At 39.6% G+C, this 12,955-nt stretch overlaps 1 protein-coding gene across 2 annotated transcripts; it reads left to right on the forward strand.

Moving 5' to 3' along the window:
* The first annotated feature begins 606 nt into the window (after positions 1 to 606).
* On the forward strand, positions 607 to 12,920 carry PYROXD1 (pyridine nucleotide-disulphide oxidoreductase domain 1). 2 transcript variants are annotated; one of them, XM_025895945.2, is made up of 12 exons: positions 607 to 614; positions 1,390 to 1,470; positions 2,316 to 2,435; positions 3,841 to 3,969; positions 4,649 to 4,722; positions 5,354 to 5,514; positions 5,982 to 6,082; positions 7,306 to 7,435; positions 7,940 to 8,052; positions 9,649 to 9,771; positions 10,047 to 10,184; positions 10,704 to 12,920. In XM_025895945.2, exons 2-12 carry the CDS (start codon positions 1,426 to 1,428, stop codon positions 10,950 to 10,952), a joined length of 1,383 nt encoding a protein of 460 aa, XP_025751730.1. In that variant the 5' UTR covers positions 607 to 614; positions 1,390 to 1,425; the 3' UTR covers positions 10,953 to 12,920. The 2 variants fall into 2 exon arrangements, with proteins under 2 accessions (XP_025751730.1, XP_017936096.1); XM_018080607.2 differs by lacking the exon at positions 607 to 614 and having other exon boundaries at positions 1,053 to 1,470.
* Positions 12,921 to 12,955: the final 35 nt, after the last annotated feature.

Below are 12,955 nucleotides of genomic sequence, written 5' to 3' on the forward strand. Positions count from 1 at the left end.
GCCCTGGTGGAACCGGGCTGCGCTGCTGACGGGACCGCCCGGGTGCCTGCGGTTACTCAGAGATATAAATGCCCCTCACAGACTCACCTTGTGCTTTCTCGTAGAAACAGTTCACTAGAGTTACATAGTGACTGCATAAGTATTCTTGTTTATACAGTTGTTCCATATTGTGGCCTACCTGCCACCCTCATTTCTTACAGATATTTTGTCCCAGTTGAAAAAAAGCCGAAAGCCAAACCCAGCTCCAGTTGTAGTATAATCGTATTTATCTGTGTAGAAGTACTTCTCAAGAGGTTCAAACTGTGCTACGGACAGCCTGATAGGGTTATTTTGAAGCAGCTTACAATTGCTGCATAAAAATCAGGCTGTAACTTTATAGGTGCAGAAAGCTGGCATTCTGTGTGCTGGTCCAGAGCTCAGGGAGGTGCAGGAGCTCTGCAGGATTTATTCCACATAGCCACAAAGAACTCTGCTGCAGCCAAGGTGAAGGCTGCTGTGCTGCTCTCCTTTTTATAAAAATACTGCTCAGTTTTTACTGGATCCGTTTTTTAAGGCCATACACCTGTGGAGCTTGTCCAGTTCTCTTCAGCTCCCTGTGAGCAAAACCTCTAAAAGTAAATTAGTCCTGTTCCTTGGTTTCAAGGTTCTTGGTGTCTTTTAGGTAACAGTAACTGGAGGTAATTTTGTACCTGTAATGTGGAATGAAATGATGTGCGTATTAGTTCAGTGAAGAATATTTTATCTGCTAAAGTGCAGAGCAGTGTAAAGACTGTGTTTCGGATATATCTGTTCTCTGGTGATGTCAGGGTCCCTCTGGATAGCACCCCTTCCCTCTGGATCACATCCCTTCCCTCTGATTGACAGCATTGCTTGGCTTGGGTTACCTGTAAACTTGCTGAGTTCAAAAGGGGAACTCTGTTTTTGGCTTGGGACCTTGGAAGTCTTGTGTTACTTAGTAGCACCCTGAAGGTGATAATCTGTTAAATAACATTTAAAATACCCAGTAGAAATCAGCATTTCATCTTTCAAAAACCTGTAAACAATTAGTCACTGCTGTGCAATAAGAAAAATGTGCATTCAGCAACTGGGTGTCTCCAGGCACCACATGATCATAGTCTGTTCCACAGGTTGGCCTTTGGAATACTGTGGGAATAAAGTAGTCCTTTACACCATGGCTGCAGTTCTTGAAGGTGTATTTGTGTGTGAATTAATTGAAATACTGGGTCTCCAAATTCTCTTCGTTTCCACAAACTTGAAGTCATATTTATACAATAGGATTTTACAAGACTAAAGTAATGCATTAACACATATTACTTTTCATCAGTAGTTTTATTGTCTTAAAGTCAAAATCTGATGGTGACTCTCATCACTTTTCTGTTTCTTTACAAGCTGGCCACGGAATTCCCTTCAGAAGACATTTTTTTAATGACAGCTTCCCCAGTTATAAAAGCTGTAACTAATTTCAAACAGGTAAGAGAGACTTGATTTTTCTTATGGCAAGACCTCTTCAAAGTTTATATGTACAGATAATTTAGAACCCAGTTCTGAAAATGCCCGTGACTTTGAAATTGTTTCCACATTAATGTGATTGCAGTGGTGTCAGTAGGACTGATGAGCTATTTTATAGTGATTCAGAATCATTAGTAACTGGTGAGTGTATTCACACCATTCCAGTAAAGGTTGAACTGGGTACTTACATGGTTGAAGTGTTTTCAGAGCTACTGAAGTTTTATTTCACTGCTTTAGTAGTGGCTGCTCCATTTTAAGCACTGAAATGGTGTCTTGGTCTTGCCCATGGTTCTCATATACAGCAGTGTGTTTGAACCTGGGAGAGAATCAGACTTCTGACAAAGTAGCAAAAGAAGGGATAGCCTTCTGGGAAGTTGCCTTGAGGTTCATCTATGTCTCCAGCAGCTGGTGATTCAGTGACCTCTTTCTTGCTGGTTTGAAAAAGAAAATAAAATCCCTGTGTGATTCAGATTTCTGGCTAGTAGGTTCATTAGGCTAGTTTTGCAGAGGTACTCAGATCTTGGAAAACACTGCTCTCTTCCCCACTCTAAAGGAACTTAATCTCTATCCCTAGGGTTAAAATTCCCTGTAGTACTTTGACTTTTTAACCAGGAATAGGCGTAAGAATATTCTGTATAGAAAAAGGAACTTTTAGCAGTAACATGATAACATGTTTTCAGGCAGTATGGACTTTACCCTGTGAAAACTTCTTTACTGGAAATGAACACAACACATTCTGTTACAAGCTTTAGAAAAAGAGAGGGATAAATGGTCCATATTTTTAAACAACTGTCTTTTTCCTACAGGTCTCCAAAACACTTGAGGAATTTGATGTAGAGGAGCAACCAAGTTCCATATTAGAAAAACGATACCCCAATATTAAAGTTATACAGTCTGGAGTAAAACAGTTGAAAAGTGATGAACACGTAAGCTAATATTTTCTTTTTATGTAGTTTTTCAAATTATTCGTATAAAAAATAATTTTGGAAGCAGTTGAGTGTTTTGGGTGAGAAAAATTCTGGGTGAGAACATTCTGGTTATTGAAGTGTTAAGTTACCAAAATTAAAAGAAAATACTTCCTAACTTTAATTCACTTGTTGCTTACACTGTTTTTCAAGTAGAAGTATGTACAGGGGACCAAACTGTCCCATCAAAAATTACTTGTTAATTAAGAAACCGTATCTTTTAGATTTAAATCTCTGACACCTTAGAGATACTGCGTTGAATATCTGATTGGAATAGCAGGGAAAACAGCCAGTGAAACCAATACTGTCTGTCAATATAGGAATGTGAAAACTTCTATAACCCTTGACTGGAGATGTTTCTTATTCCTAAATTACTGTTTCTTTGCCACAGAAACCAAAATGTTAACAACTTCGTGATACCAAAAATAAATAATTCTTGGAGGAACCAGCATTTCCACATTTTCTTCCTTTCTTTTAGCAGGAAATACACTGGAAGTATGAGCAGTGTACAGCATGTGCAGATCCTCGTTAGCATCTGTGTCAACATGTTACTTTTCACCTCAGCATTTATCAGAAACTCACGTTCAGACCCAAAACTGGTTTCGCTCACTTTAAATCTCAGAGATGTGGTTCCAGTTGGATTCTAATAATGTTCTGAATCTAATGATATTCTTACATGGTTACTGTCATGGTGTCTTAGCTTAGGTCCCTGTGGATGTAAATAATTCATGTAATTAGAGGATCTTTTGCCCAAAACCTTTAAAAACTCTCTTTGTGCAAAACCACTATGCAGCTTCTAATTTGTAAAACAACAAGTAAGGTCATAAAATAGTTATATTTAAGATTTTATTTTTTCAGAATGACATAGCTTTAGAGCCTTCCCTTTTTCTTCAGCACAGAACAGAATTTGCAGTCTTTCTAAACTGTGTCCTAGCCTGTGCCTGGTTAACACAGGCTGACTGCTGTTGAAATGTTTAGAATGAGATTCTTAATTGCTAGTATATAGTAATCTGCTTCTGTTACTGGGGCCAGGGGGACATTTGTCACACAGAAAACAGTTTTCTTTTAGCACAGCTAGTGAGTACAAAGTGCCACCAAGTGGTAAACTTGGTCTTTCTCGGAGTGCACTGTGTACTTGCCATTTTATTGGTCGTATACTTAGGTCTGTGGTGAGTGTGCTGCAAATAAATGTCACACAATCAGTGGCTGTATGAAGGCTTGCTCATTAAGAAGCCAGTTACAGCTTTTAATCTGTGCAAATTACTCTGACATTAAGAAAAAAGAAAGCTGAAGTTCTCTTAGGTGTCTTGATTTAGGGGAATTCTCTTAAATGAATTGATTTTTCTTTTTTCTTAATTTTTAACAGAAAATTTTCACCGAAGATGGGAAGGAATATGTGTATGAAAAACTTTGCCTGTGTGCTGGAGCAAAACCAAAATTAATTTTTGAAGGAAACCCATATGTATTAGGAATCCGGGATACTGACAGTGCACAGGTAAATGTGTTCTGGACTTAAAAGTGTTTAATGTGGTCCTGCATCTGGTGCAAAATACTAAAAATCATTGTGGAGTAAAATGAAGAAACAGAAGATGATGTTTGTTATTATACATCCTTAAATAGGAACATTTTCAGTAGCAGAAAAACAGCCTTATTAATACCATTTAATAAATTATTTAGCCACTAAATTTGTTAAGTTTATAGATAGCTCATACACAGTATTTCTAACACGATAATATAGAATAAATTATATTCTTTCACCCTTCAGGCAGAATCCAATCTGAAAATATAAAGAGGAAGTAGGTACCTGTAGAAACTTCCCTGGGAAGGTGTGTCTGGTACATGGTACAAAGGGCTGCTTCTTACAGTGAAAAGCTACTGAAGGAACAGTAGGACAGAGAATAGAATCCAGGATACTTCTAAAAGCTCTGTCTAGTCAGCTTAAATGTAATTATTTAATTCCTATCTCAGTTTGAGGCTTGTAAGGCTGTATCAGTTACTTCATCCCTTCACAGGTTTCACGAGCTTCTGTTACAGATCTCAGCCTATGTGTGTAGCATTAGACTGAGAAAATCAAAATAAGACTAAGAGCAAGAAAAAATTGAAAAGGGTATAATTCATTGGTGTGAAGGAACATGATTGAAGTTGTAACTGACATTTTTCCTTTCTTAATGCAGGCTTTTCAGAAGAATTTGGCTCAAGCTGAGAGAATAGTTGTGGTAGGAAATGGTGGGATTGCCCTTGAATTAGTGTAAGTAAACAACTAAGATTTTGAATGATACATATTTAAATAAAATCTTTAACAATGCAATGTTCATTCTAGTGAACATGAGTTTGGGAGAAGGTTGACTTTCAAAATTGTAGCTCTTAAAGCATTTAGTAGCAAAACTGATTACAGTTATTTTCTTCTTAGTATAGTGGTGCTTACTGTCACATAAACCAGTGGTGTTTAATGACACAATTAGGAAAGCTTCCAAAGAAGCTTTGACACACAGATATCAAGAATATGCAGTTCACGTTCCATATAGTACAAATGAGATCCACATGCCTGGTTTTAGCAGTGGGCAGCCTGGCAAAAATGCCAGAACTTCTTTTACATTATGGGGAGCAGGAAATACTAAATAGTATTATTATTACAAATTTTATCTACCTCCCCTCATCCCCTGCCCTGGTTCAGTCAAGGTTGTGCTGGTGAGAAAGTATGACCTGTCAACTTGAGGAGGTTTTTTTTTTTAATGGGTTCCTTATTTAGAAGTGGATTTGATAGGTTTAAAAGTCTTGGATCCCTTTAGTTCTGGCTTCTGGAAGGGAACTTGACACACTTCTAAACATGTTGCTTTTCAGGTCGCCTGTCACTTTATCCCTTGTTTAAATGTCCACAGGTATGAAATTCAAGGCTGTGAAGTCATCTGGGCTATCAAAGACAAAGCCATTGGGAACACTTTTTTTGATGCAGGAGCAGCTGAATTTCTCATTCCAAAGCTGACTGCTGAGGAACGAGAGACTCCGATCGAGTGTAAAAGAACCAAGTACACAGTGGAAGGTGTGGTGCTTTAGACTCCTAACACTGCAGCAGCAGCATTTGGTGTTAAAGAGAGTCCTGAAATCAGTTAATATAGTAATGTTTTGTGCAGTGGAAGTGCACATTTGCCAGCAAGCAGACATCAGTTTAAATATGAGTGATATTAAGCTACAAAAAAGTGTCTACAGTGGGTCTCCAGAAGCTGCTGCAGTTGGGGGCTGGCTGGCTGATAGTGCAGGCACATAACAGGGGCATGGTTGTTTCAGAGATAGTGAAGTAATGAGAGATATGAAGTTGAAAGGTGTTAAAAATACTGGTCTGGAGTCTGATTTGTCTGCAAATGATTGTGGGTTTTTTTGGATATTACACTTTTGTCTTCCCTTTTGGCAGCCCGATGGTATTTCTATTAATTGAGAATCCTTGTTGTGAATTCTGTGGGCAGCCATGTATGTACATTAAATCTGAAATGCTCCATCTGTTTCCTTCAGGAAGCCAGGAAAAAGAAAGACCCACTGCAGCATCTGACAAACTGGGCAGTGCCTTAGGCCCTGACTGGCACGAGGGCTTGCATCTTAAAGGGACTAAAGAGGTGTGGAACAGTCTTGCTTACACATTCATTTGAATATTGCTTTAACTACATGAGGACAGAACATAAAATGTCACATTCAGGGTTATTATAAAAATAAAAATAAAATGTGCTTGAACTGGTTCTCCTGTAAGAAGTAAACAGCAAAATACATTAACACAAATAAAGTAAAATTTTCTGCTTCAGGAAAAAGGTGGTTAGCTGGATCCACTGGCATAGTTTTAGCAAGTTACTCTTCAGACTGAAACATAAATGTTGGCTTGCATATTTCTGTAAGACTGGTGTCAATCCTAGCTTTGATCAGAAGCAGTGGTACTTCTATTGTCCTGATTTTTAGCTGCCACATACACATTTTCTTATGTGCAAAATGGAACAGTAGGATTGAACATCAGCCTCCTGTCACAGCAGATAACAAAATGCAAAATCAGTAGTGGACATGGACATGGAGTTTCATGTTTGAAAAAAAGTAAAAATCCTCACACTGCATATTTTTAATCCATTTTTTTATTTATTAATTTCTTAGCTGTCAGGTATTTGCATCTGGTTTGCATTTTTAGAAATGACCTTTTAAAGGTGATCAGTCATAGATTCTACAGAAGTGGCTTTAGAACACCAGCTAAAGGATGTTTAGGATATTCAGCAGCTTAATTGGTGGTGGTTTGGCTGTTGAAGGCTGTGGAAATGTTTCTGTAGTGGAGAATAAAGCAGTTCAAGGCCAGAATCCACAAAATAGTTCAAAAAGCAGGGAACTCCACCTTCTGTTTTGAGCTCAGAATAGGGGTAGGTGGTTGAAACACAGGTTGATGGAATAGAATATGTTTTTATGGCTTTTAGACCATAAACTTAATATTGTTAGCCGAATTTCACTCCTGATAGAAAAATGAAGTATTTGCAATCCTGAAAAATAGAAAAGATGAATTTACTTTTTTCTGTTCTGATAAGTTTTGAATTCTCTTCCTGTAAGCTCAGGGGAACTTGAATATGTTTTCTGGCATGCCAGAAAAATCATGTATCTGAAAAAGCAGGTAAATTGCCATTGGCTATGGTTAGATCTGTGCCAAAAAGAGGAAAAAGCGTGGGAACCTGGCTAACATGTCATGCTTTGGGATGGGAGATATGGTGGGGGTTTTTTCCAGTTTAGTAATGTCAACTTAGGTGAAGGTATAGTTGCTATTAAAAATCTTATTATTGCTAATCATTATGTTTACAACTTTGTCTTTCTTTAGTTTTCTCATAAAGTACATATTGAAATATTATGTGAAGTGAAGAACATACACTTACAGCAAGAATTTATACAACTGCAGAGGACTTCTCTGACTTTTCCTAAAGAAGAGAAAAATGTAGAACCAGATCAGGGTAAGTGCCAGTGCTGATTAAAAATAATGTGTTGAACATGAAGCAGTGCTGGAGCATGTTTGATCTTGTTTGCAAGTAAATACAGATTTGGAACATAAATCCTTTATCTCTATAAATGGGGGTCTAGCAACTTAGAGTATCAAATTTATGGGCTACAGTTAAATTACAAAACTTCATGGGTCAGACCTTTTTTCCATAAAGTCACCGAAATCCTGTATGCAGAACATTCCCTCCTTGTCCCAGTCCAGTAAAGTCACATTTTAATAATCTAGTTAGAAAAGAAGAAAAAAAACTACCAACATTTTGTTTGAAAACTGAAGTAAACCTTGAAAGTAGAAGAAAATATTCCTTGTTTCATGAATAATTCTGTCTATAAATTCCACTGAATGAAAATTATCTCAAAAGATTTTTTTTTCTTTTTATTTCATATCTTATTATAAAACATAATAAATAAAATAATTTCTGTTGGTTACATTCTCAGGGCAAAATTTTCCCCTTTTTCAGTGCTGTGGCCTGTATATGTGGAATTAACTAATGGAAAAATTTACGGATGTGATTTCATTGTCAGTGCAACTGGAGTAGTGCCAAATGTTAAACCATTCCTGGATGGCAATAATGTAAGTATACTGATTTATTCTGGAGCTTAAGTTTCTTTTAAGAAAGGTGAAAGAAGCTTTATGGGTTTTTTCTTTCTGTTCTGACGTGAAATACAGATTGCTAAAGGTTTTGAATACTGTGCAGCATCTCAAAATGAGGCAGGTATGTTGATATTGAAACATCCAGCATGAGAAAAATGTATTTTATTTCTGGTCTTGGCTTATTATGTTGCTCCCCATCTGTATATACACAGTATATATGCAGTATAAGCTCTTAGACTAAGCCTATACAAATAGAGAAAAACACTTGTATAATTGGCTGATGTGGCAAAAAAGTAGAATAATTTTTGTGTTAATTCTGCAGCATATTCTTATCTTAAGAATCTTAACATCTTCTCCTGGGAAGGAAGCAGTTATTTCCAATATTCTTCATCTGGGACACTGAGCTATAGCAGTGCTCATATTCACCAAGGGAAGTCACACTGAATCAACATCCAAACGTGGATGACAATTCCAGAGTTCGTAGCTGCCATGAGAATTTTCAGCCTTTGGACCATTCTGTGTCCATGTTCAGTGTCCAGTTTAGCCCCAGCCAGCAGCTCAGCCCCACCCAGCTGCTGCCTGGGTCCCCACAGAGGGGAGGGGAAACAGAGGCACAAGAGTTAAAAGTGAGAAATCTCACTTTGAGATAAAGACAATTTAGGTAAAGCAAAAGCTGTGCACACAACCAAAAAAATGTCATTCACTGTTTTCCATCAGCAGGGAGATGTTCAGCCATTCCAAGGAAGGCAGGGTTTACAGGCATGACAGTTACTTGGGAGGACAAGTGCCATAATTATGAATGTCCCCCTTTCCTCCTCCTTCCCCCAGCTTCTCTTGCTGAGGACATCATGTGGCTTGGGGTCCCCCTTTGGTCAGTGGGGTCAGCTGCCCCAGCTGCTTCCGATCCCAATTTCTTGTGCAGCCCCAGCCTTAGAGCTGACAGGGCAGCAGGAGAAACAGAAGAGGTCTTGGGTAAGCTCTGCTTACCCAAGCAACAACTAAAACATCCCTGGGTTATTAACATTGTTCTCATCACAAATCCAAAAAATAGCCCCATACCAGCTACTACTAAGAAAATTATTCCGGACAAAGCCAGTATGTTGGGGTGTTTGCTGTTTAGTGGTTCTGTCTGATTAGGAAGTAAAATGCTATGCTCTGATTAAAAGAGAAGAAAATGCTGAAAACACAGATCTGATGTTGAGCCATGAGAGACTTCCAGGCCTGCATTATAAGGATAGATCAGGAGTTAGGTTTTTACATTGGTATTTTCTCACCTTGGCAAAAATACAAAATGAAACCTTAAGACTGAGTGTCCCTGAAACACACGTAGTGTGATTTGAAATTTGGCAAGCTCTGTCACTTCCCTGCCTAGGTATGAGTAATAGCATTTTAAAAACCTGTGCTGTGGTCTAGAAATAATCTTAATGCTCTGTACCTTCTGTGGAGGTCTTGCCATTTGGGATAGTCTCATGTTAAATAATAAAGTAACAAAGGAGATGATCGCTTAATGTGGATGAATTGAATGACAGTTAAAATTATTACTTCTCTCATTGCTGACCTGTGCAAATACCTCAGTTTGCTGTAGGGGAAGATGGAGGACTCAAAGTAGATGAACACATGCACACGTCAGTGCCAGATGTGTACGCAGCTGGAGACATCTGCACGGCAGCCTGGGAGCCGAGCCCCGTGTGGCACCAGGTACGTCCGACCCTGCGAGTGTCTGAGACAGTCAGTCTGACCCACAGAGCAAATCACACACTGTGACACACTCCCAGAAGGGAAAGTCTGGGCAAGTAGCTAATCCTGGGCGTGTTGATGACAGGTAACTTTATCTGGGTGGCAGGAAGCTGAGCTGTCCAGCCCTCCTGAGCATCCCAGGAACACGCAGTGAGCACTGAGGAGAGCAGCGAGTGTCGGCCTGTGCACAGCCACACGTGTCTTGTGATTTAAATCTTTCCAATTGTCTTCTCTAGATGAGACTGTGGACTCAAGCTCGGCAGATGGGATGGTATGCAGCAAAATGCATGGCAGCAGATACTTTGGGGGAATCTATTGAAATGGATTTCAGCTTTGAACTATTTGCTCATGTTACGAAATTTTTCAATTACAAGGTAAAGTAAATTCAGTCTAATGGTCTTAAACCACTGGGTAACACAGATTGCTAGTATATATTCACTTGTTAACACTGAGCAGGTGCTTTAATATTGACAAAACAGTTTTCTTTACATAGTAAGTAATGTTAGCTCAGATTGTCTCCATTCATACTAACCTTGAGTGCAGAAACTGGAAAGAGCTAAAATCTTTACAGATACATTACAAATTGCAGTTGGTGAATGACAACTGATCTGCCTTGTATTCCTGTATATATTCCATTTCATTAAGGTTCTGCTCATGGATAAATTCAACACAGTTCAGCATGATAACTCGTTTACTGTGGGGTTTTGTGTATGATATTTCAAGGTGAAGAGTTTTGAGTCTGTTGTTGGTTTTGTTGTGGGAAGGTCCCTAAGGACAAATACTTCCCTGTTTACATCTGTCTTTTGAGGCCTAGATCTGCTGGCAGCAGAAATACTAAAAGCCACTGCAATGTTCTTATGAGCGCTTTTCCTTTCTCCTTTTCCTTCTGTTAGGTGGTGGTTTTGGGGAAGTACAATGCTCAGGGCTTGGGCTCAGACCACGAACTGATGCTGAGATGTACCAAGGGACAGGAGTACGTGAAGGTAGTGATGCAGAACGGCCGAATGGTGGGAGCTGTGCTGATCGGTGAAACGGACTTGGAAGAAACCTTTGAAAACTTAATTTTAAATCAGATGGATCTTTCAGCCTATGGTGAAGATCTCCTGAACCCAGATATCGATATAGAAGATTATTTTGATTGAACAAAACCTCATTTCCATTTTGTATAGTTTTGATACAAAGTAAAATTGTTTTCTCAGGATCACCAGAAATGAGGGATAAATGCAATTCCCTATTAAGATTTTGTGTTGATCTTGTCAAAATACTGACTGTCAACTTAATCTGTGTAGAAGTGCAGCAACAAAATCAAGTGGGTTGGTGGTGGCAAACACTTTTTGTCTAGATGAGCATATGAAAACAGGGCTGTAACAGCCTCAGCAGCACAGGGAAGGCCACATTTTAAGATAGTGCTGTGTTCACTGGAATGTGAGGGAGCCTTTCTAAAGGCAAGAAAAACATGTTGAATCCCATGCCTGCCTCGTAGCTCCCTTCCCCAAACCACCCATTCCACCTGCTGTGGTTACCAGAGCCCAGTTTCCCTATGGCTCATTTCTGGGCATCTCCCTCAGCTCAGCCCATGAGCCACCACCAGAGCCAGGATGCCTTCATGGGAAGGTGTGGCCTTACCTGCCAAAAGCTCCTCCAGCCTTGGGCGGGCTGAGTCATGGCCAGGGTTGGGAAAGCCTTTGCTTCTTCAAACCATGTGCTCAGGTGAATGTTTACAAGCAGTCAGGCAGCCTGTTGCCATCCCACTGGCACCACTCCACTGCTCACACCAGTGAGTACCTGCCACAGCTCTGTCCAGCTGGCTCAGATGAACAGTTTTAGGATACAGGGTGCTCAGAGCTCTCACCACCTGGAATATGGGCTGCAAATACACAGCAAGATGGATGCCTTATCCTTTGGTTTTTTCTTTTTTCCCCCCATGTATTTACTGCTCAGCTAAGTACAGAACACATGCTTTGGCATGACGAGATGTCAGGTGAGAGCAGCTTTTTAACTGTTTTTCACTTCAGCTTTCCAGTTGTAGAGCTGCACTGGTGCATCCCATCCCAGCTCCAACAGGACCGGTGGGCTGAGGGCACTCCCAGGAAGGATAACACAGCAGCACTGGCAGGGGTCACCTGCAGCAGCCTTCCCTGGAAGGAGCCTGTGGATCAGGCTGAGGTGTCCAGCTGAGGTGGTAGATGGTACAAGATGCCATTTGGAATGGCAGTCCCGGATCCCGATGGGATTCGTAATAGGCACTTACTACATTTGCTTAATGAAAGTCTTCTTGGGGAATACAGGTCCTGGTCACTTCTTGTGTGCTCCTCTTTACCACTGTCCTGCACATTGGTTCCAGGAAGGAATTTTTGCAAGTATAGACTCCCACTTTGACTTGATATGATGGTAACTAAATTACAACTAGTGACAAAATATCTACTATTAAGGGGGTTTAAGCTGTTTGTTTTCAGTAGTAACTGGCCCAGTGGCTGCATGTTTACTTATGCAAGATGCACTTTATTAATAGTGATGTGGCTGTACAGACCTGCTTCAACCAAGCTCCTCCTTTTTTAGTTGCTAGGCTTAATTTAGTGCCTAGGTGATAAAGCCCAACAGTTTAAGCTATGCTTAATGTTCTTTATGGATTTCATAGGGCCACCCAGGGACATGGGTTGTTTCATTCTAGCTTTTTGTTTGGTTCTGCAATTGCTACTTGGGACCTGCTCTTTATTTAGTGTCACACTGGGAACAATTTATTGTACTCCACTAACTGCAAAGGTTTCAATACATACTGAGACTTCCCCCAGAAAAATCACTCTAAAGAGAATGACTCTTTTTAATTAAATTAATTCCAAGTTTTGCAAAGGTCTCAGTTAAATGGTAGATGAAATACTGAGCTTTAGTCACTGTCACGATTTAATCAGAAAAATAAAGATGAAGGACATGAATGATGTTTGGTTTATATTTAAGTTGTTATACATGTAAATGTTAGGGGATGGGGGGAGAACCAAAATGCAACCCCCTAGAACTTAACATTTATTAACGAGTTTGAACTTGCCTTTCTGATCTTTGGCTGCCAAGACCTTAAAAGTCAGTAAATAAATAAAACTGAATCTAGCACCCAACCTCGTGTGTGCTGAGCAATGCTTGCAGTCAGCAG

The sequence above is a fragment of the Manacus vitellinus genome, unplaced genomic scaffold (genome assembly GCF_001715985.3).
Source record: "Manacus vitellinus isolate BGI_N305 unplaced genomic scaffold, ASM171598v3 scaffold_5_pilon, whole genome shotgun sequence".
NCBI classification, from domain to species: domain Eukaryota; kingdom Metazoa; phylum Chordata; class Aves; order Passeriformes; family Pipridae; genus Manacus; species Manacus vitellinus.